The 23,916-nt window shown below is 54.9% G+C and overlaps 5 protein-coding genes across 5 annotated transcripts; 3 read left to right on the forward strand and 2 right to left on the reverse strand.

Annotated features, from left to right (window-relative positions):
* Nucleotides 1–394: 394 nt before the first annotated feature.
* Nucleotides 395–2,339, forward strand: ACRALDRAFT_2030070 (uncharacterized protein; the record flags this gene model as incomplete). The annotated part of the gene is made up of 2 exons (XM_071020637.1): nt 395–622; nt 723–2,339. The coding sequence occupies 2 exons, from the start codon at nt 395–397 to the stop codon at nt 2,337–2,339; spliced, it is 1,845 nt and encodes a 614-aa protein (XP_070872007.1).
* A 71-nt stretch (nt 2,340–2,410) lies between these two features.
* Nucleotides 2,411–2,918, reverse strand: ACRALDRAFT_213311 (uncharacterized protein; the record flags this gene model as incomplete). The annotated part of the gene is made up of 4 exons (XM_071024055.1): nt 2,411–2,473; nt 2,510–2,556; nt 2,596–2,804; nt 2,899–2,918. 4 exons carry the CDS (start codon nt 2,916–2,918, stop codon nt 2,411–2,413), a joined length of 339 nt encoding a protein of 112 aa, XP_070872008.1.
* Nucleotides 2,919–6,921: 4,003 nt separating this feature from the next.
* Nucleotides 6,922–14,709, forward strand: ACRALDRAFT_1065940 (uncharacterized protein). The gene is made up of 4 exons (XM_071017252.1): nt 6,922–7,476; nt 7,564–7,829; nt 7,895–12,741; nt 12,802–14,709. Exons 1-4 carry the CDS (start codon nt 7,285–7,287, stop codon nt 14,325–14,327), a joined length of 6,831 nt encoding a protein of 2,276 aa, XP_070872009.1. The 5' UTR covers nt 6,922–7,284; the 3' UTR covers nt 14,328–14,709.
* Nucleotides 14,710–15,343: 634 nt separating this feature from the next.
* On the reverse strand, nt 15,344–17,457 carry ACRALDRAFT_213313 (uncharacterized protein; the record flags this gene model as incomplete). Its single annotated transcript, XM_071024056.1, has 7 exons — nt 15,344–16,333; nt 16,370–16,753; nt 16,809–16,934; nt 16,982–17,053; nt 17,132–17,172; nt 17,214–17,319; nt 17,356–17,457. 7 exons carry the CDS (start codon nt 17,455–17,457, stop codon nt 15,344–15,346), a joined length of 1,821 nt encoding a protein of 606 aa, XP_070872010.1.
* Nucleotides 17,458–21,484: 4,027 nt separating this feature from the next.
* On the forward strand, nt 21,485–22,669 carry ACRALDRAFT_2061351 (uncharacterized protein). Its single transcript, XM_071021970.1, has one exon. The coding sequence runs from the start codon at nt 21,728–21,730 to the stop codon at nt 22,067–22,069; it is 342 nt and encodes a 113-aa protein (XP_070872011.1). The 5' UTR covers nt 21,485–21,727; the 3' UTR covers nt 22,070–22,669.
* The last annotated feature ends 1,247 nt before the right edge of the window (nt 22,670–23,916 follow it).

Below are 23,916 nucleotides of genomic sequence, written 5' to 3' on the forward strand. Positions count from 1 at the left end.
GTCGTCGCTAAACCGTCCTTACGAGGTCATCTACTCTACCTGTTTCTCTCGAGACCTGTTTCACCCGGAAGCGGCGATAGCTGGGGAGAAAAGGAGTCACAACCACGAAACCAACTCCCGCCATCACACCGCCCCGCAACACAATATCCGCGCCGGCATCACGGTTCTTTCCTTTCACGACGTTTCCTTTGTGTGCATCATACGACTTTAATCTCTTCTCTTTTTTTTTCCCACCTTTCGACCTGCGCGATAACCGGTGCTCTTCCTCTCTCGTTGGCTGCATCACCGCTCAGTTTCACATGATACCGCGATACTAGCTTGACGAGATTTCCTCTTGCCTCGGCATCGCATCTCCAGTGGCGCAAGTCGACGGCGACCAAGAACACCATCCGCCATGACGGAACCCCCGTCGTCGCCGCCTGGCGATATGGCCAGTGCCGAGGATGCCCTGTCCTGGTACAAGGCGCAGTATGAGGTGCTTGAGCAGGAGCTAGCCGAGTTCCGGGATTCCAGCAGGGAACTGGAACAAGAGCTTGAGAAGGACATTGAGCAGGCCGAGAAGAGAGAGCGAGCCTATCAGCAAAAGGCTGAGAGTCTTGGATTCGAGGCAGAAGAGTGGAAGGTATGTTTCCCGCCCGTCCTCGCCACATGATTGATTCCATCGCTCGCTGCCTAAACCCATGTTGGCCTCCATACTGACACCCTCTCTCTCTCCCTCACAGACAAAATACAGGCAGTCCAAAGCCGAGAGCAACGCTGCGCAAAACGCCCTGGAGAAAGAGATTACCAACTTGCGCGAAGCCAATCGTGCCCTGACCCTCAAGCTGCGTGATATCGAGGTGGCCAACGATGATATCGAGCGACAGGCCCGCCACACCACGTCATCCCTCGAGGACCTCGAGTCCAAGTACAATGTCGCCATTGAGCGCGGTGTCATGATGGAAGAAGAGATCAAGATGGCCGACAGGGAACGCGAAACTCTGCGCATCGAGAGCCAGCGGCTGCGTGAGGAACTCTCCGACCTCAAAATCGAGGCCGAGTTGCTTCAGGATAAACTCAAGAAGCAGGAGGCCCGGCATTTTTCCGCCGTCTCCACCGACCTTTCTGCCCTCGGCTCTCCGACATTCGACGAGAAGACCGTTGCCAGCTCCTCCCCAGCCACCTCGGTCGCCAGCTCTCCCCTCATCACCACCCCTCCCGATATCGCTCCCCTGCCGGTCAAGGCGTCGCACGATATCCGCAGCCCGCCTTCTCCGCCCATGTCCGATGCCTCTGCTCATGCTGGGACACATGCGCCTGCGCCCATGCCGACCCCGATGCCGACCAGGAAGTCCATGTCTTCCAAGACTCCGGCAACGACCACCCGCAAGTCGCGCCTCCCGTCGGCCGACCACAGCATCACCCCCAAGCAGAGGCCCCTTACGTCCGGCTCGGGCAAGCCGCCCGGTCGCACCGTCACTGCCACCCGCACTCCCGCGCCGCGCACCGCCGCCCGTACCAACACATATCGCCTTCCTGCTTCCAATTCCCTCACCCACATCCGCAGCCTTACCGCCCAGATGCAACGTCTCGAGGCTCGGGTACAATCGGCTCGCTCCAAGCTGCCTGCCCCGACCATCACGCCCCCACGATTCTCGCCCCGTTCCTCTGTCAACGGAGCCTACCATATGCCTTCGACGGTTACGATCCGTTCTCGCAAGCGTACTACTGGCTCCACTGCGTCATCTTCGGTAGCCGGCGACGAGACCACGCCGACCAACAACCTCCGCAGCTCCATTCAGAGCACGACAAGCACCGCTTCCCGCCACCACGCGTCCCGCCCCAGCCTATCGGGCGTCAGCCGTCTCTCGTTTGGTCCTCTTCCCAACCGCAACCCCGGCCATGCCGACCCGGACATTCCCAGCTCCCGGCCCAGCTCGCGAGCTAGCATCTCGTCGTACGCCCGGCCCCCCAGCCGAACCGAGATGGTGCCGCCTCCCCGCCCCGCGAGCCGCACCAGCTTTTCCGGCCGACGCACACCCCTGGGCCGCCCGCGCAGCTCCATCGGCATGCACAGCTACTCGAACAGCATCAGCCACGCCGACTTGGACGAGGCCGGCGAGGATGCCCTGGCGAACAGCAGCCTGCGGACGCCGAGCCGCAAGGGCACCTACTCACGCTACGAAGCGGCGGCGAGCATTAGCAACATTCCCCAGCCCACGAGCGCGATCCCCGTGCCCGGGAGAAGGCAGAGCGGGGGGTCGGTCGCGGCGAGGCGGCCGAGCAACGGCGTCGACCTGCGGGCGTCGTCCAGGCGATCGAACGTCGGCTCGGATTTACTCGAGGAGGAGACGTATTGAGTCGAGAAAGGATGCGAGCGGTTTTGATGATACCCGAAACGAACAAGAGAAGCAGGCATAGCCGGAGAGTTTTAGGATGCGATTTTCTTTTTGCGAGGCTTTCGACCAGGAGGAGAAGACGATATCCTACACTCCTACACACACAACACACACAACACACACCCACACACCATCACTTTACCTGGGCGTGTTTGGAGGGTGGCACGCTCAGCTGTATCTATTGCACAACACACCCTCCCTTCATTTCCTTTGTCACTTGATTCGTCCATTTGATGACCATGGCGACGGGCAGGGGTGTTGGATAGGGAACAATCAGCCATGGCTCTTGGGCTGTACGGGCCTCCATGTTTAGGAGGAGTATGACGGTTGGGCAATGGCTTCTCGGTTTTCTGGTTTTGGGGATACCGTTTTGTCTTTTTGGTTCTGGTGGCCATTTCCTCCCCTCTGCCCTTGGAAGATTGATTCCTGTCTTTCGTCGCCTTGACATTATTCCCAGCTTTACCCCTATTACCCGCCCTATTCCTCCCTTTTGCCTCTGCTCAAGGCTCGTCCTTGGCACGCAATGATATCACAACGCATACTTCGTACACATACGTACGTCGCCCCTATTACCTACCACTAGCCTAGATAAACATATGGACGCGGTTTCTTACGAGGCCTACACGGGACATGACCAGTGTGCTGAATTACACGGAGTGTTCTACCATTGTTCTGCGCTTACTCCGGAGGGGTTGGAGTGGCTTGCCTCCCCGGATGAAAAAGCCTTGGGGTGTTTACGAATACAACTGTGTTGCCGCCATGCCGTCCATCTGCTGCGTGCTCTCTTGAGTCTGGCGGCAGCTTGGTGAGATAAGGTGAAGCCTCGTAACCTTCCTCTGCACCTATATGCGTGACAATTCACGCCATGTCGGAGCTTGTCAGTCGTACTCGTGGCCGTCAACGAGGTGGCGCAAGTTGGAAACAACTGTAATCAAGCCATGGCTGGCGGTGGGGGCTGGGTGTGTTGCGCCTATTTGTTATTATATGTACCGTCGTACTCACTGACGGAGATCTTTAAAAGGAGCTCCTCCGTAACACTCCCACGTCCCAATTTCTGTGAGGGAAAGCCAGACACTCGGACTCCCAGCAGGATCGTTCACATAAAATACCATCACCACTACGTTTACCCTGGCGCATCGCCTCTTACCTTGAAACACCGAAAACCATCCGGTCAAGATACACGGAAACGAAGAAAAGACGGAAAAATGCGCAACTACATTGGTCTCGTCATCATCTTCGCCATCCTGGCCTTCATCGGCCCTGTCCAGGCGCAGTACGCGCATAATACGCCGAAGGATTGGATCAACTGGATCCGGCAGATGGGCAACCTGAAAACGCTCGAGGAATTGGCCGCGGACAAGACTGTGCCTTACACGAGGCAGAATGTGTGGGATTCCGAGAAGAAACAGCCAAAGGAGGGAAACGGAACGCCAGCGCCCCAAAAAGCTGGCTGAGGACGCCGGACGTCTGTGGAGGTGCTGGCCATGCGGCGCCGTGGTCTTTTATTGCGTGACGGGAGGGCATCGAGAGATGAGTGCCTCGCGACTATGGCTGCTCCGGGACAGCCTTTGGATGCTCTGATACTTGTCTGTACTGACAAACTGACATTGGCGTTGCAAAGTATGTCTTGGCACGTCGGGGTTTTTGGGACCGGTTCGGGAGTCTGCCAAGTTGGGAACGCGGGGTATGTATGAATGAATACGAATGAACGATATCAAGAAACACCTTGGAAACTCCCAGAATAACGTCGCTGCTTACCCATTCGAGACGTGAGGTTATAGTTTACCAACTCATAGTAAACAGCGCGAGGTAAAAGGCGGGAACAAGAAGCAGTGCCCGCATGAAGAATCGGAACAATAGAAGGTTCAAAAAGGAAGTGGAGGCAGGGCAACAACATCGGTAATGTGCACTGGGCACTGGGGTCTCGGGACGTACGGAGGTGGACACATTTGACGATTGCCAACCTCCCGGCCACGGTGTTCATATCATCCTGCCGAACTACTCGGCGGCACCCAGACCCTCCTCTCGCCGAATTTCGATTGCATTTCGGAGTCCGAAGAGGGGCAAGAGGAGGGAATGGAGGCGAGGAGGATGGGGAACGTGGCAATGTGATTCGAGGAAAGGTTCAGGATTGCAGTAGGTAATATACTTAATTTAGCCAGTCCGTGATGGAGATGCATGTAAGCTGGGGGTGTGGACGGGAGGGCGGGCGATAACGGGACGGATCAGAGGATGATGTAAGCCCTTGGGTACGTGGGACCTTTGCCTTCCTTAGTAATCACTCGAACGTGGCAGGAACAACTCCGCAGATGGACGGACAAGTCCGTAGGGGAATGGATCTGAAAATGGTGGGTGCCGGAACCCGCTTTTGGGGCTGGGAGCGCACGTGCCAAGGCGTGGGGCGCATAACGTCCGAGCAGCCAAACAAACGTCTCGGTTTTGGAATTCCCAATTTTTTCTTGGGCTCCCCCCAAGCACTCAATTGTTGAGGAACGGGGCCGAGTAGAGGGCATGAAATGTGTTGCTGCTCCCTGCGAATCCCTTCCTTTGCAGTCTTGCTTGTTCGCTTGAGTAGTGCCAGGGGTTACGTTGTCTCATGCTTTAGAATGGCTTCATCGTTCCTCTCTCACCCTGTCGAGCTGTATAATGTGAGGAATAGGCGGGCTACTAACAAATGAAATGCAGTGGACGGCGTACGGGGGGAAATGCGAAATGTCACGGCACGATACGGCGACGATACGCGGAGACTAGTCTCATTCGGGATGTTGCTCTTTTGGACCTAGTATCTCGGTATACAACGTATGCTCATAAGTGTTTCAACAGTATGATTCGGGCAGAGGAAGATGGGGCAGTATCCAAGCCGACGGGGAAGAGCAGACGAGTCTTTATAGATCCCTCGTCGACATGGGTGTAACCTGAGGGATCGCGTGGTTGTTGCGGCTCGAGAAAAGTGGGTTGGATGTGGTGTTGATGTAGTCAGCAAGGTCTGTAGACGCAAATCTGGCATCGTTGGAAGTCCCGGCTGGAATGGTCAACGTATACGTTGTAATTACAGCGTACGTACTTGGCGAGGGCAGTATGTTGTAGGATGTTCGCCGACAAGACTCGAGGACTCGGTCTAAAGGAGAAGGAATGAAATGACGGTACTGGAGCCTGTCCGCATACGACGTATCTCGGTACCTACCTTGCAAATGGTTGATACCTGCCATGAGCCCATCATGACAGATTGTACAACGTAAGTCGCAGTGACACGGTTCCCCAATATTCGACGACTTTAACTAAGGTAGTGGGTACCTAAGACTATTATTGGTAATAAATGCATGAGACGATAGCGCAGGGAGATGGGACGGCGAGCCTAGACCTTATCTGCGTTGACAACTACCGGCCATTGGTCAAGGTAGCCAGGTACCTGGCCAGAGGCAAGAAGCAGACAGATGGGTATAGTGGGTAATAAGCATTAATGACGAGTAGTTTCTTAGCCACCTACGCGCGTTACCTACCTACTCATCACTTTTGCTTACTCACTGCACCTACCTACCTAACTTAATGAATACGTAGTTGTACCACGATTAGCAGATACGGATCTCGGTATTGTGTCTATGGCAGGAGCAATCAAGCCGATCTGAGCGTGGGAAAGAGCAACCCGTGTCGCGACTGCAGGTTCATCGAAGCTGTTCGTTCCACTTGCTCTCCCGTCCTCTATGGCGTCGGACCGTATAGGAATCATCGCAACTCACCCCGCCGTCCATGGGCGTGTGTTGTCAACCTCTGCGTGATATTCGTGGAGCAAAGAGGGTTAACGGATTACATACAAAGTACGAAGCACGCTACTAGCCCGTCACGATAAGCCAAACCAGCACGCTCCCCTTAACTCCGGCGAATTACACCGTTACCCGTCGGAGAACACCTGTCATCGCCATTTTCCTCCGGCGCTCAGTAATAGCATCATCGCCATCATCATCATCCTCCTCCTCGTCCACCAGTCAACACTACATATACCTCCGTCTTCCCTCTGACACCCCCTCTGTGTTCCCTGTCATTTCCTCCCCTCTCCCGTCGAGAAAGGTCCAACGCGGCAAGGCCAAGGGATAAATAAAAAAGAAACGAGTCCTCCGAAATCCTACTATCCCTCCGTCCGTCCGACTGCGGCTCCAACGCCCAAGTCTCAAAGAATTAACCCATCCCGTCATTGGTATGTCGAGTTTTTTTTTTCCTTCTCCTTTGATCCATCTGGGGCCCTCTAGCCGGTACAGCGTACACTATGTACACCGTCCGCCCGCTCCGCGTGTGTGTCTCTCCACGACCCGACGCGACCAGAGGGAGATCTGTGGTCCCCTGTGACGTGACATCCCTGGCTTCTCACCAATAGGCATGAGGATTGGGACCCTCTATTCTTTTCCCACGCCCCCCTTTAACATCCCGACACCCCCCCGTCTCGGCCTTCCCCAACAAGATTTCGGTATTTTGAGATGGAAACTTTCCGCTAACCCTTCATTCCCCCCGATCCAGGTCCCAGGTCCCCTTCTATTTTTTTAGTTTTTTTACTACCTCCCTCTTCCCTTCGACCTAGCAACTGCTTCCCCTCCTCCCTCGACATTGGCTTCTTCAACTCCTGTCGTATCGCCCGACTCCTTTTCGATTTGAATACTTTACCAATCCAGTTCTTAACTCCCGACTCCTTGCTTCGAACAGATACCCCCTCGAATCTGGAGTCCAAGCGAGGCGACGACATAATCTCCTACTCCTGCCGATTATCCTCCCCCGGCAGCTCTCTCTCTCTCCTCCCGTCCTCCCGTGGGATTCTTCTCTTCTCTCACCGTCACCCTCATATTCATGACGGTATCCTTCTAGATACCCACCTTGTTCTTTACGCATTCTTCGCGGCCCTTCACATAATACCGTCAGCATGACACAAACCAGCGGCCAAGCTAATGGCACGAGCCGCGATGTCGCTCTACATACGAATGGCAAGGCTTCGTACGCCGAGAAACACAACATCGCCGACCACTTTATCGGTGGGAACAACCTGGCGACAGCTCCGGCCTCCAAGGTCAAGGAATTTGTGGCTGCGCACGATGGCCACACCGTAATCACAAATGTACGCCCCTTTCCTTTTTTTCGCCCCGGCTGTCCGAAACATCCCGCGACAAACGCGAAACGACCATACTGACTCCCGATTCCACAGGTTCTCATCGCGAACAACGGTATCGCCGCCGTAAAGGAGATCCGGTCGGTGCGGAAATGGGCCTACGAAACGTTTGGCGACGAGAGGGCCATCCAATTCACCGTCATGGCTACACCCGAGGATCTGGCGGCCAACGCCGATTACATCCGCATGGCCGACCACTACGTCGAGGTTCCTGGAGGCACCAACAACCACAACTATGCCAACGTCGAGCTCATCGTTGATATTGCCGAGCGGATGAATGTTCACGCCGTATGGGCTGGCTGGTACGTCTCTTTTCCTTCTGCCCGCTTTGCACGACTCCTCCGGCTAATCTTATTCCCTTCAATAGGGGCCACGCCTCCGAAAACCCCAAGCTTCCCGAATCCCTTGCCGCCTCCCCGAAGAAGATCATCTTCATCGGGCCCCCCGGCTCTGCCATGCGATCTCTTGGTGACAAGATCTCTTCCACAATTGTCGCCCAACACGCCGACGTGCCGTGCATTCCTTGGTCGGGAACGGGTGTCAGAGACGTCGAGGTTGACGAGAAGGGCATCGTGACCGTCTCCGAGGAGGTTTACGCCAAGGGTTGCGTGACCTCATGGCAGGAGGGTCTTGAACGTGCCAAGGAGATTGGATTCCCCGTCATGGTCAAGGCCTCCGAGGGTGGCGGCGGCAAGGGTATCCGCAAGGTCATGTCCGAGGACAACTTTGAGCAGCTGTACAAGGCGGCCGCCAGCGAAATCCCCGGCTCCCCCATCTTCATCATGAAATTGGCCGGCAACGCGAGGCACTTGGAGGTCCAGCTGCTCGCCGATCAGTACGGCAACAACATCTCCCTCTTCGGACGTGACTGTTCCGTCCAGCGCCGCCACCAGAAGATTATCGAGGAAGCCCCCGTCACCATCGCCAAGGACGAGACCTTCAAGGCAATGGAGGACGCCGCCGTTCGCCTGGGTAAATTGGTCGGCTACGTCTCCGCCGGTACCGTCGAGTATCTCTACTCCCACGCCGAGGACAAGTTCTACTTCCTCGAACTCAACCCTCGTCTGCAGGTCGAGCACCCCACCACCGAGATGGTCAGCGGCGTCAACCTGCCCGCCGCCCAGCTCCAGGTCGCCATGGGCATCCCCCTGCACAGGATCCGCGACATCCGCCTGCTCTACGGCGTGGACCCCAAGACCGCCACCGAGATCGACTTTGAGTTCAAGAACCCGGAGAGCGAGAAGACCCAGCGCCGCCCCCGCCCCAAGGGCCATACCACAGCCTGCCGTATCACTTCGGAGGATCCCGGCGAGGGCTTCAAGCCGTCCAACGGCGTCATGCACGACCTGAACTTCAGGAGTAGCTCCAACGTCTGGGGTTACTTCTCCGTCAGTTCCGCTTCGAGTATCCACAGCTTCTCCGATTCGCAGTTCGGTCACATCTTCGCCTACGGCGAGAACCGCTCTGCCTCGCGGAAACACATGATCGTCGCCCTCAAGGAGCTCAGCATCCGCGGTGATTTCCGAACCACTGTCGAGTACCTGATCAAGCTTCTGGAGACCGAGGCCTTCGAGGACAACACCATCACCACCGGCTGGCTGGACGAGCTCATCACCAAGAAGCTGACCGCCGAGCGGCCCGATCCCATGCTCGCCGTCGTCTGCGGTGCCGTCACCAAGGCCCACCTGGCCAGCGAGGGCTGTATCGCCGAGTACCGCAAGAGCTTGGACAAGGGTCAGGTGCCTTCCAAGGATATCCTGAAGACCGTCTTCACCGTCGACTTTATCTACGAGGGTTTCCGCTACAAGTTCACCGCCACCCGCGCCAGCACCGACAGCTACCACCTCTTCATCAACGGGTCCAAGTGCGCCATCGGCGTTCGCGCCCTCAGCGACGGTGGTCTCCTCATCCTACTGGACGGACGCAGCCACAGCGTCTACTGGAAGGAGGAGGTCGGTGCCACCCGCGTCTCCGTCGACGGCAAGACCTGCCTGTTGGAACAGGAGAACGACCCGACCCAGCTGCGGACCCCGAGTCCCGGTAAGCTCGTCAAGTACCTCGTCGATAACGGCGAGCACGTCAAGGCCGGCCAGAGCTTTGCCGAAGTCGAGGTCATGAAGATGTACATGCCCCTCATCGCCACCGAGGATGGTGTCGTGCAGCTCATTAAGCAGCCGGGCTCTACCCTCGAGGCCGGTGACATTCTCGGCATCTTGGCCCTCGACGACCCCAGCCGCGTGAAGCAGGCTCAGCCCTTCGTCGGCCAGCTCCCTGCCTATGGCGAACCTGTCGCCGTCGGCACCAAGCCCGCTCAGCGTTTCTCCGTCCTCTACGGCACCCTCAAGAATATCCTGCTTGGTTACGACAACTCGGTTATTATGGCCGCCACCCTAAAGGACCTCATCGAGGTGCTTCGCGACCCGGAACTGCCTTACAGCGAGTGGAACGCCCAGTTTGCCGCTCTGCATTCTCGTATGCCCGGCAAGTTGGACGCCCAGCTGACCCAAATCGTCGAGCGTGCCCGCTCTCGTAACTCCGACTTCCCGGCCAAGCCCCTTGCCAAGGCTTTCCAGAGGTTCCTCGACGAGAACGTCCCCAGCGGTGACGCCGAGCTCCTGAAGACCACGCTCTCGCCCCTGACGGCCGTCATTGAAGCCTACGTCGATGGTCAGAAGGCGCGCGAGCTCAACGTCATTGGTAGCCTGCTCGATATGTACACCGACATCGAGAAGCTCTTCACCGGCCGCGGCCAGCAGGAGGATAGCGTCATCCTGAAGCTGCGTGAGCAGCACAAGGACGACATCTCCAAGGTCGTGCAGACCGTCCTGTCCCACAGCCGCGCCAGCGCCAAGAGCTCGCTCATCCTTGCCATTCTCGACGAGTACCGTCCCAACAAGCCAAACGTTGGAAACATCGGCAAGCATCTGCGCAACAGCCTGCGTGCCATGGCCGAGCTGCAGTCCTCCCGTGCCACCTCCAAGGTTTCCCTCAAGGCGCGTGAGATCATGATCCAGTGCTCCATGCCGTCTCTCGAGGAGCGTACCGCCCAGATGGAGCACATCCTCAAGTCCTCCGTCGTCGAGTCCCGTTACGGCGAAGCTGCCTTTGAGCACCGCCAGCCCAACCTCGACGTCATCAAGGAGGTCGTCGACTCCAAGTACACCGTCTTCGACGTCCTTTCGCTCTTCTTCTCCCACGACGATCCTTGGGTCGGCATTGCCGCCCTCGAGGTCTACCTGCGGAGAGCCTACAGGGCTTACGTTCTGGAGGACGTGCAATACCATGGCGACGAGTCCGATAACCCCCTCTTCTGCTCTTGGGAGTTTAGCACGGGCAAGTTCGGCGAGAGTGAGTTTGGTCTGGCCCTCAAGTCGGCCGCCCCGTCCGCGCCCGCCACCCCCAGCGACCAGGACTTCAAGCGGATCGCCTCCCTCAGCGACATGTCGTACGTCAACGCCAAGGTGAAGGGAGAGCCGTCTCGCAAGGGTGTCATTGCCCCCTGCAAGTACATTGACGAGGCCGAGGACATCCTCGCCAGGGCCATCGAGACCCTCCCTCTGCAGGGACAGAAGAAGGCGGGTGGCGCCGGTCTCATCCCCGACCTCTCCGGAAAACGCAAGCTGCTCGGGGGCAAGCCATCGGCCGATGAGCTGGTTCACGTCATCAACATTGCGGTACGCGATTCCGAGAGCCGCAACGACGACGAGATCCTTGCTCGCCTTCGACCCATCCTCGAGGGCGCCAAGGATGACCTGCTCGCTCGCCGCGTCCGCCGTGTCACCTTCATCTGCGGCCACAACGACGGCTCGTACCCCGGTCACTACACCTTCCGTGGTCCTGAGTACACCGAGGATGACAGCATCCGGCACAGCGAACCTGCTCTTGCCTTCCAGCTCGAACTGCACCGCCTTTCCAAGTTCAACATCAAGCCCGTGTTTACCGAGAACAAGAACATCCACGTCTACGAGGGTGTCGGCAAGTCTGTCGATTCCGACAAGCGATACTTCACTCGTGCGGTCATTCGACCTGGCCGTCTGCGCGATGAGATTCCCACCTCGGAGTACCTCATCTCCGAGGCGGACCGCGTCGTGAACGACATCTTCGATGCGCTGGAGATCATTGGGAACAACAACTCTGATCTGAACCAAGTCTTCATCAACTTCACGCCCGTCTTCCAGCTGCAGCCCTCCGAGGTCGAGAGCAGCCTCCAGGGCTTCCTCGACCGCTTCGGCCCTCGTGCTTGGCGCCTCCGCGTCTCGCAGGTCGAGATTCGCATCATCTGCACGGACCCCTCCACCGGCCTGCCCTGCCCCCTGCGTGTTATCATCACCAACACTTCGGGCTTCGTCGTGGATGTGGACATCTACGCCGAGCGCAAGACGGAGAAGGGCGACTGGGTCTTCCACAGCATTGGCGGCACGAACGAGAAGGGCCCCATGCATCTCATGCCCACCAACACCCCGTACCCGACCAAGAACTGGCTGCAGCCCAAGCGTTACAAGGCCCATCTCATGGGCACGCAGTATGTGTACGATTTCCCCGAGCTCTTCCGCCAGGCCATTCAAAACACCTGGACGACGGCTGCCAAGAAGGTTGGTCCCCCGGTTGCTCAGCAGCAGCCCAAGCCTGGCGAGTGCCTGACCTACTCGGAGCTCGTCCTCGACGACAAGGACAATCTCGCCGAGGTCAACCGCGAGCCCGGCACCAACTCGTGCGGCATGGTCGGCTGGATCTTCACCGCCAGGACTCCCGAGTACCCCAAGGGCCGCCGCTTCATCGTCGTGGCCAACGATATCACCTACATGATCGGCTCGTTTGGTCCCCTGGAAGACCACTACTTCAACAAGTGCACCGAGCTGGCGCGCAAGCTTGGTATCCCGCGCATCTACCTGTCTGCCAACTCGGGCGCCCGCCTCGGCGTGGCGGATGAGCTCATCCCTCACTTCAAGGTCGCCTGGAACGATCCCGAGAAGCAGGATGGCGGCTTCAAGTACCTCTACTTGGATGACAAGGCCAAGGAAAAGTTCGAAGGCGCCGTCCTGACCGAGGAGGTAGAGGAAGACGGTGAGAAGCGCCACAAGATTGTCACCATCATCGGTACGCAAGACGGCCTTGGTGTTGAGTGTCTGCGGGGCTCCGGCCTCATTGCTGGTGCAACCAGCCGCGCCTACAACGACATCTTTACCGTAACTCTCGTCACCTGCCGATCAGTTGGTAAGTTTTACTTGCTTTTCCTTTGCCACAAGTTTCCCTCGTGCTGACTCGTCTCTCTAGGTATCGGTGCCTACCTTGTCCGCCTCGGACAGCGTGCTGTGCAGATTGAGGGCCAGCCTATCATCCTGACTGGTGCGCCAGCCCTGAACAACGTTCTTGGTCGCGAGATCTACACGTCCAACTTGCAGCTTGGTGGTACCCAAATCATGTACCGCAACGGTGTCTCCCACATGACTGCCAATGACGACTTCGCTGGTGTTTCCAAGATCGTGGAGTGGTTGTCGTTCGTCCCCGAGAAGCGCGGCAGCCCGATCCCGGTGAGCCCCAGCGTGGACACCTGGGACCGCGACGTTGTCTACGTTCCGCAGTCCAAGGAGCAGTACGACGTGCGGTGGATGATTGGCGGCAAGACGGGCGACGACGGCAGCTTCGCGCCCGGTCTCTTTGACAAGGATTCGTTCGTGGAGACGCTCGGCGGCTGGGCTCGCACCGTCGTCGTGGGTCGCGCCCGTCTTGGCGGCATCCCCATGGGTGTCATTGCGGTGGAGACGCGCACGGTTGAGAACGTCACCCCGGCCGACCCTGCCAACCCCGACTCGATCGAGCAGGTGGTCCAGGAAGCTGGCGGCGTCTGGTACCCCAACTCGGCCTACAAGACGGCGCAGGCGATCAACGACTTCAACAACGGTGAGCAGCTGCCCTTGATGATCCTCGCCAACTGGAGAGGCTTCTCGGGCGGTCAGCGCGACATGTACAACGAAGTCCTCAAGTACGGTTCCTACATTGTCGACGCGCTCGTCAAGTTCGAGCAGCCCATCTTTGTCTACATCCCGCCTTTCGGCGAGCTTCGTGGTGGATCCTGGGTCGTCGTCGATCCGACCATCAACCAGACGGTCATGGAGATGTACGCCGACGTCGAGTCCCGCGGCGGTGTCCTCGAACCCGAGGGTATTATCGGCATCAAGTACCGCAAGGAGAAGCAGCTGCAGACGATGGCGCGCTTGGACCCCGAATACGCGTCGCTTAAGAAGCAGATGCAGGCGGCCGACCTCACCAAGGAACAGGAGGACGAGCTCAAGGCCAAGATGACGGCTCGGGAGAAGCAGCTTCTGCCCGTCTACTCGCAGATCGCCGTCCAGTTCGCCGACCTGCACGACCGCGCCGGTCGCATGAAGGCCAAGGGCACCATCCGTGATATTCTCGAGTGGAAGAACGCGCGCCGCTTCTTCTACTGGCGTCTTCGCCGGCGTCTCAACGAGGAGTTTATGCTCCGCCGCATGTCGTCGACCCTGCTCTCCGCCGCCTCTGCGTCGACCGAGGCGCGCGCAGAGCACCTGCGTCTCCTCGAATCGTGGTCGAGCATCATCAACTTCAGCACGGCCGACCGCGAGGTGGCCGAGTGGTATGAGAGCAGCCGCAAGGTCATCACGGAGCGCATCGAGTCGTTCAAGGCCGAGAGCCTGGCGGACGAGCTCGCGGCGTTGGTGCGGGACAACAAGGCGGCCGGCATGAGGGGTGTCCGCGAGGTACTTCGTGTCATGCCGCCCGAGGAGCGTGATCAGATCCTGAAGTATCTCAGGGAATAGAGTCCAGAGGGGAGCGAGGCTGAGGGCGCACAAGAGGAAGCCGAACACGCAAGCACATGATTTTCACATTAGAGACGGAACATTTCGATGAAGCATTGCATTGTCTCGGATATTCTGTTGGGTTTGCACATGCCGGGTTCTGCTTTGCGTTGTTTTGTGCTTAATATTGTTACCTTAGAGGTTCCTCGTCTGTGTTTGTCTTTGACGAAATGGTGGGAGTTGGGTGTCTTCGTTACCAGGGTCTTTCGAACGTCTTCAATAATGTAACAATGTCTACTGAACAGAATTTACTCGTGGCGTGTCACGATGTTTATCACCATCCTCATCTCTTTAGAAGTGTAATTAATTATATATAATATGAATTTAAGCATCACTGACTCCCTCGCCCGTGTTATGAACCACCAGGCCGACGTAGGCTTGGTGTAACCTTAAACATAACCTGTCCCTTTCCCAGTCTCTACTAACTTATAGTTAGTTGCCTCGGCAGTTTCAACTCACACTTGTTGAGTGAGCTCTCTTGTTGTGTCCTGGGCTCGGTGGCCAAGGGCCCAAGTCTTTGTTTGATCCGCTGTTAGAACCTGTTGTTCAACCTACCAGTACATATTCCTAGATTGGACATATAGACTTGGCTTCCTTTGCTCTTTTATAGTACAAGTTTCTGTTTTCTTCTTTTGATAGGCAAGACGTTGGGAGTATGGATTGAGACATGCAAAGCGTGACGGGTGGTATGATCAACCGTTATCTTCTCTAGTGACTATACACTAGGAACCAACAACCCTAGTATCAGACGACGTTATAGGAGTGGGCTACCGGCTTCATCCGGGAAGCGTTGAGAAAGCACGTAGTTAAACTGCCTTACATCACAATAACTACCCCAAGTACGCGTCCAATGCAAAAGGAATCCGGAACTGCTCAGATGTAAGAGCGGACACTAAATCATCAATTGCCCCAGACATCTGCCTCGTCTGTCTAACATGACATCAGGCTCACTTCACCCACTACCAGTCTTGTCCCGTTTAGATCCGGTTTCTCTTTGCTTCCTGCTGACGCAAGATGGAGTCCATGATGGCGTTTGACAAGCCGGAAGGAGCCGGGAAGCCGTCGGGGCGGCCGGTAATGTCAAGTGTCGAAGTCTTGGACGACTTCCTCTTCTTGCTTGTCTGGCGCGCCAACGACGGAGCCTGTGGGAGGCTGGCGACGCTCACGTTGCGTTTGTGGAGGGAAGAGGGCGAGGCCGAGTTATTTCCCATACTCGTACAACTTCCTCCATCAAGGACGATACCACCGTCGTTGCTGCTACTGCTGTTGCTCACATTTTGGACATGACCAGGTGGGACGGAAATGCCTGCGGTGGTGGTGCTTAGAGAGGAGGCTGGGGTAGCCCGAGGCTGCGGGATACCGAGTCGGGCGAGCTCGCCTTCCGAGAGGTGGGAGGTGCGGGTTAGTCCCTGGGAGGCAAGGAAGTCGTCTGTTGCGTCCCTTGGCAGGACGATAAACCCGCGCGAACGGATGGCTTGTGCGATTTCCGGGAGTGGAATCGCGGCTAGAACAGCCTGGTTGTCCGTTGGCTCTGTTGGCCGGACCCCTCTGGGGTTCTGGGGCTGAGTGGGCAGACCGGAGTAAGGACCTGGAAATGTATTGCTGTGGCGGCTGCTGCCACTCTCCTTCCCGTCGTTGATGTTGGCATTGTTCCTTCCCTTGGAGGGCGTAGGAGCAAAACGGCTGCTAAAAGCGCGAGAGGGCGGAGCAGGACCAAGGGCAAAGTCACAGTTGGTGACTACTCCCCCTTCTGGCAACTTGGCAGGGTTCGGGGTCTCTTCCTCCTCATCGAATATTTCGCCCGGCTGCTTGGCGAAGGTGACGTCCTCGAAGGAGAGGTCCATTGTCATCTCCTCTCGAGAGGGAAGGGAACTCGTGGCAACATCGGGGGTAGTGGTTATTTGGTTGCTCGGCGTCGTAAAGGCAGTGGAACGGAACGCGTCCACAATCGGAGTGTAGGAGAGATCCTCAGTGGGAGCCGGGGCGTTCTATGCCCCGGCGACGTCGGGCTTCCAGAACTGCTCCATTGGAGTTGAGATGGCGAAGGGAGACGGGATGAGTGGTCTGCCGACGGGGGTGGCGGCACCAGAGCAGGTCGTCGGGGTTGAGGCAGGTGACTGGGTTGCCCGGCTCAGATTATCGTCGACGGCGGATGCGATGTTCTTTTGTTCAACACAGTCGGCCTCCATTGCGGCCTTCAATATATAGTAAAGGGGTGCGTCTTCGCTGTTTATGGTATGTGACAGCTTGGGATCGACTCTGGCTTCACTGCCAAGGCCCATGTTCGTAGGGGCCTGGGCAGCACCTTCGAATGAATAGGATGTCTGCGTCATGTTCTCGATCTCGGCTTGGACCTGGACGCCAACAGACTCGTCAGTAATAATGGACTCGAGAAGATAGGTAGTGCATTCCGAGGTAAAGGTTCGCAAAGACGTCCATCACCCGTACAAAAGAGGGGAGAAAGAAAAGAAAAAGCAAAAAGTACAGAGGAAGAGGAAGAGGAAGAGAGGGAGGGAAAAGAAATTGTGGGGAATAAAGATAGGGTAAATATTGATGGTAAAAGCCCGCCTTGAGTCCATGGAGGGCAGTTACGTTTAGTGAAACGGAAGTCGAACCTCTCTGGGAAGGTACTCGACACGGACTAGGACCGATGCTCTGTCCTTGTTGCTGACCTCTCCAAACTCGGCCTTCAGGGAGGGGGAGGTCATGTACCATGGCCTCGCTATACCAGTTCTTCTGGAAGGTTATCTTTGAATTGACACAACAAGCGTGCCGGGAAGAGACGGTTTAATATTGTTCAATGTAACTAACATGGAGTTTGTTCAGAGTAAAGAGAGAGGACATCACTATGTGTATCGAATACTGACCCAAGGTACGAAGAGATCGTCATCAGAGGTTTCCCTGAGAATTGAATCCCGAGGTCGTTGAGTACCCAGATAGGTAGTTGAAATGGCTTGTGTGATACTATACACTGCTAGTCGGTCAGAACAGGCCTGTGATGATACTGTAACTTGGCCAAGAGCTTGTCCTGGGACGCCACCCGCGACTGCAGATTAACGTCTTCGAAGGGATTGGCGCATTGTAGCCTCATAGTCCCGGCTTAGAAAAACTCATTCCAAGGTGGCTATTTATTGTTTTGTCTTTGGAACGAGTTATATTAAGTCGAGAGTAGTAATGGATATCGAGGGAATGCAGACGCTCTTGGGTTTACGCATCCAGATAACATTAGAGCAGTAGATTCAAGTTAGTATATAAGTTTCAGTTATCAATCCACTAAGCCTAGCATCGGGAAAACATAGGCGATTATAAGAAGTCAAGACTTTGTGTAATGGGTTGTCTTTTCGTAGTCACTTATGCTAATACGGCTAATCTCCTACGTTTCGTTTATTCTATCCGTTCTTTCGCACATAGCGTAGACTATCATATCGTGAACTGCCATACAGATAGCGCTGTCTGGCCAGTCTCTTGGAAGTTATGTTATGAAGCAGAAGAATAGGTTGAAATAGACATCAAGGCAGGTCGTATAATAGTATGAGAAGGCATTAGTTTTGCTCGTCAGTTTTACGGCCGGAACTAACTCTTACCTATCGCTCTTATACATGAAAGCACAAGGCACTTAGCAACTCGGGCCCAGGCATAGCTTAACACTGAAGGCAGGTGGTTGGTACATAACAACAACTCCTTTCCTGCATCCCCCAAGAGAAATTAGTACGAGAAAGAAAAAAAATTAAGAATAGGGATTAAACAAGGCGACATGGGGGCAACTTTGAAAAACGTTAGTAGCCGCTCTCTTTCGAGTCCTTGACTAGGAGATACTCCATGTGTGAATGAACCAACGAAGTGACGTGCTGCTGTCTTGCCCAGCCCTGCCCCTGTCAAGAAGTCACTGCCTGAGTTAGAGCGTCGGCTTTCCTCGCCCCCACAGTCTAACCTCTACTGTACGCCGAATATCCTCAAAGAGAAGCCTCTACCATGGAGGCTTGTTACCCACCCGTCTCAAATCTGAGAAATCGAAGGATGACTCTGAGTTTACTGTCACGCAATGCCAATCCTGTGGCCAGGCGGCAAACCCGGCGCAGGTAGGGGACGACTTGCTCCCCGCTTTTGTTTTTCTGCTCGTAGCAGTGGAGGAACCAGCCGAGTCGAGGTGAAACGGTCAAACATGTCTTTGGACTCTGTTTCAAAAACAAAACAAACACAGGAGAGGAGACAGGCACATCTTTGACGGTCGATGAGTGGAAGGATGGAGATATGTCAGATACTTTACAGCTTTCACAGGACATGGAAAGACTCTTCAGAGCGTAGGACGATGAGCCAATAACCTCAAAAACTCCCCAAGTCGATTCAATACTACGTAAAGTACATCAGTAGCTGGAAGCAGGCCGGCATCGGGCGAGAATGGCCAAGACGGCCTGGATGGAACGACTTGTCCGTGCTGCAAGACATAGATGAGTCGATGACATTTGAAGCAACGTGATACCAGGCGACATATTAATGAATATTTAACGTTCAGGCCGGTGCATCCGATGGCTTTGCGTCAAAGTATCGAGGCCGGCCAGTTCCGCGGAGTCGTCCCTATCGCTTCACAGATCCCGCTTTCCTTCACTTTGGAGGGGGGGTTGTTTGTGGCCTTTGGCCCCCGTTTCGGGCTGGGGTTAGACGTTGAACTGCGTCGCTGACCGGCTGCTAAATGTAAGATCAGCGCGGCTGGAGCGTCTCCGACTAGTCCACGGAATGCCGCAGAAGGCCGTCCTGCCACGTCAACTGGTTTGTGGAGTGTGTGTGGGTGGTAAGGGCAACGATCTAGAGCTTTTAGTGCATATTGGCCGAGGTTCAAGCGCCACAGCATCAGCAGTCGATACGTTATGTATGTACATGATGGTAATCCGGCAATTCATGCGTCTTGGGCGTGAAGAGAAAGAGGGAGAGGTTCGTGGAAAGTTTTGTGTGGATCCAATAAGGAGGATGTGTTCATATCGATTGAAGAACTTTTCATATCGATTGAAGAACTTTTGAATAAAGGCTTCAGCACCAAGTCGCCAACTCTTCAATGGGCTTCAGGGTAGGGTCGTGGGGTGCATTCAGCACGTATACGTTGTATACGACATACGCTGTACCTCAGCAACACAACCAATGGGGTGAGTGCTGCACAGCGGCGAAGAAATAATTTTCGCAGCAGTTCGTATGCATCTGTGGATCGCAGCAAAGGCCTGCGACGTACTGTAGACTTGTCCAGTACAACGTACAGGCTCTCCGAGGTGGGGGCGCCTCGATAGACTTGGGTAGATTTGTTGAGCATGTTGACAAGACTGGATGAGATGTTGCTTGTTAGACGACGAGTGGTCAATGGATAAGTTTCTCCTTTCCACGCAGCGCGCTTCAGGAACAGTGCATGTTGAGGAGAATGGACCGACAACAGCCCGCGGCCTATACTTTCACGCGTGTACAATATATGCGTTGTATATTGGAGAGGCAGTTCTGAACGTTCCTGGTCCGTTCTCCTTCCCGCTCCTTGGGAAACGTTGGTCAAAGCTTTGGAGTGGCTGGCACCAGCAGGGGGGTTTGGAGGCTACCGAATTGGTCCGAGAGTAGAGAAAAGTCCGGGGAAGACAAGGGTTGTATTATTATCCATTGCCTACTTCATAGGCTGGTTCTCGAAAGTTGATGAACAGGCCGGTCAGGTGGTCACCATCGCGATGGCTCAGACTTGGGGTTATATGTGACGACCATCGGCCATTGGTCTAAAGCGTCCGATTCTGCATGTTGAACAGGGAACGAAAACAATCAAGGGCAAGTGCGTCGGGCGTTGTGGTGGTGGCCTGGCGCCCCCTTTTTGGATATTGATTAGCCTCCAACAGAGACGGCACTGTTGGTGGTCATGATAACGGAATATTGCCGGACACGTTGGACCAGAGCAGTTGGCTGTTGGAGAATATGTACGTACGTTGGAGAAATGATTCGCGAAATGCATAGAAAAACCTCCATGGATTAGCCGACTGCACAGCCTCATTACCTTGCAAGTCACATTAAACGCTCAATGTACTGTTGTCGGCAGGTCTCGGGAGGAGAGACGACAAAGGTTACGAACACCCTGCACGTTGGACGTTGTAGGTAGACCCACGATGCCAAGCGGACGATCGGACGGTCGCTCACCTGGACCCTGGGCCTGAGCGGCGGGAAATAATCAGAAACCAAGTTTCACAGACAGCCCTTCCCTTGTCATCTGTCCACGATGGCTGAGCTAGGGCTTTGGTATCCGCTCTTGTCCATCGCGTAGCGCGAGCATTGTCACCTCTCCGGAGTTACCAAGGTAAGCTAAAAGGAGTAAAAAGATCCTGGAAACCCGCTGGAGGGGCTGCCCTTTTTGTGAAAGTGCGAGGTACTGTACAGGTAGTGTAGGACGAATGCGCGTAGCCTGGCTGAACTAAGTGGGCTAACCGTGGGGGGTGACTGGACCCAGGCACGGAATCGTTGTACCAAAGGTTGGTCGAGAAAGGTAGGTAGTAAGAATTTAGGGGTTGGCGGACCCAGCTGATAGGAGGCGACATTTTCTGATGTCCTTTGTGCTGCCGCTTGGTTTTGGTGTTTCCGTGGTATCGCGGCGACGACTGGCATCAGGTCGAATCTGCGTCTTGTTTCCTCCGAATATTCCGCTCACGCTCCTCTTCCTCGGCATCTCGGTGACGAACCAGTAGGAGAATGGGGGCATCATGCGCTCGAGCGGAACAAGGAGGATATTAGATAAGCCCTCTTCCCTGACCGAATCCGAATCCCTGCAGGTGCAGACCGTGGGTGTGTCACAAGGACAACAAAAGACCAGGGGGAGACCAGGGGCCAGAGACAGGGGTCCGACATTAGGTACGTTGCACACTAAAGCCGCAGATAGCCTAGCATGTTATCCCAGCTAGCTTGCCCCAATGTCCAACGGAATTGGTAGGTAGGCTGGGCTGGTGGTGGTGCGTGCTTTGCAAGAGACCTCCCTTGATCAATTCGACTACCGGGCCGGGCCATTTGTACAGCTTGTTGGTTCCAAAATATTGCGTGGGACGTTTCGAACCAAGACGGACGAGAATGGGGACCATCTCGGGCCGGCCTGGTGTGTGTTGGATTGGGTTTGGTGAGAATGGACGAAGCTTTGTCGGGCGGCAAAGACAGTGGGACGTGGGAGCTGTGAATGGCACCGTCTACCGAGAGGCGCCGTCTACTCCTGTCCAAACCACAAAGGCCCCCCAAGGCCTCCTTCGACCAAGTCATAGTGAAACTCCAAATCCACCGGCGTGCAGCAGTGCAGATAGATGTCCCCAATAGCTTCCAGGTGGCTGGCTGCAAGAGCAACTCCAAGAGCGTAACGGGACGCCTACATGACGACGTGCGGGACCCTTGGAACGATTTGCAGGATGGGTGTGGTGCGTTGCATATTATGTGCGCTGCATGGGTACGGTACAGTACATACACATGGTATACGGCGTACAACGTACATCGTCGGAATCGGAGACGGACCTCTGAATGATTCCGGGACAGCAGAGTTGTCGAACGACATACTGCGCACTTTTGGTTCTGTCTTTCTGGAACGTCTTCCATTGCATTGCCACATGAGACTGTCTGAGACGAGCTCCGCGATATCGGAGCGTCGGCGGGCCTGCGGGCGAGACTTTTCACCACGGTCGACGGAGAGGTGGAACGGCCATGCTCCGGTGGTATAACGGTGAGGTGATTCGTCAACTATAATATAATGAATATACTGTAAGTGTGTTGGTTCTCGATGGAAATTTCAATGTACAACGTATGTACATGGATGAATTTGGCTCACGACCAGTTTGCTGGCAACTTCAGAGATGGTCGTAGTCCAGAACCTTGGAAAACGGAGTTCCGACCAACCGCCTCGTTGCTATGCTGCGCAACGAATTGCCACAGGACAGCGTTACCTGTGGTGAGTGGGCGCCAGGGGAACGATGCGTAGTTAGGGTTGCATTGCAACGGATAAGAGCACCTCCGTCTGCAGAGTCACGTAACTTTTGAGAGGTGGTGCGATGTTTCGTGGCTGTCGTCGCAGCATCGGCGGACACGACAATCCCACTCTAATTACGAGACGAGGAATGGACTCGGCTGTAAAGACGGTTTGAGCTTGAACGTTTGAAAAAACCAAGGGGTGCGTGCCATTGGAGCCGTGGGAACCGTGGGAACACGCGGATGGACGAGCAAATGCCAGGGACGGCACGGCACGATAGTAGCGAATGTGAATGTTGGCCGATAAGAAGAGTCGGCAGCTACCGGCTTCTTGATGATTCTCTGTCGTTGCCTAGAAAATGGATGGGCCTGTATGTGCTCGAACTGGGGAGAAAGGAAGAAAAAAAAAGAAAAAAAGGCGGCCTAGTTGAGATGACGTGATGTGTCGTGGATGAGTGTCACATTCCAACGACTACGTACCGCATTGGTCACTTCTCAATTATCCTGCAGTCAGGTGCCTGCTAAGAAAAGGAGAGCAGGAGGGACACTGTTCACTTTACTTGAGGACGGGAGTGTCCCACACTGTGTGGATGAGGCTTGGCTATGCATGCGAAGGCACAGACCACCAAGCCAGGGAAGGCTAGCATGGACACGGGTTTGTGTGGCCTGAGGACGTATCGTTAGCGATTAAGAATTATATTAACACTAAGATATATTATAATGTGTATACAACGTATAGTACTTAATAAGATTAATTATTAACATTAGTATATAGCGGAAATAGTAATATATTTACTAGTAACTAAGAGACTACGAAGGTTAAGGGCATAAGTTTTGTTATGTCCGAAAGTACTCTAGGACCCACCTATTTCCTATTTAGGAACAGACACTTTTCAGTATATCTTTTTACGACTCGTTACCTTTATACTTCCTTTTTCTTTTTTAATTACGTCACGATATTAACCTAATTTTTCCCCTCCACGATATTAATAACCTGATTTTTCCCTTCCACGATATCAACAACCTGATTTTCCCCTTCCACGATATTAATAACACAGGAAAAAGAGTTAAAAAATAGGTTAGTTATTTATATTAACCTACCTCTTTATACGTTACTAACCTTTTCCTTATATCTATAGATATAACGATGCCCCGAGGAACAAAGCACCTGACGCGTGACGATAGACTTCGAATACGGACTCTGTTTCACGAGACTCACTACACAAAAACTGATATACAAGCTATCACAGGTGCTTCGATACGGCAGATCCGTTACGCAATCAGCGCGGCTAGTATCGAAATCAAGCCTCGAAGCGGAAGGCCCCTAAAAATAACAGAAGAAGAGAAGCAACGACTAATTAAGTATATAACCGGTTCTAGGGCAGGAAGGCGCGCAATATACAAGGAACTCTCCCGGGTCCTCTTTAACGGCGCGCACGGCTTATATATAATTCGTTTAACCCTTCGCCGGCTAGGGTACCGTCGTTATTCTGCGCGGCGAAAGCCGCCTATTTCAGAAAAGAATAGACGCCTACGTCTTACGTGGGCGCGCGAGCATATTCACTGGACTCGCGCGCGCAGTGGTCTTCGATCCTTTAGTCCG

Source organism: Sodiomyces alcalophilus, assembly GCF_042370955.1.
Source record: "Sodiomyces alcalophilus JCM 7366 unplaced genomic scaffold ACRALscaffold_8, whole genome shotgun sequence".
In the NCBI taxonomy this organism is placed as follows: domain Eukaryota; kingdom Fungi; phylum Ascomycota; class Sordariomycetes; order Glomerellales; family Plectosphaerellaceae; genus Sodiomyces; species Sodiomyces alcalophilus.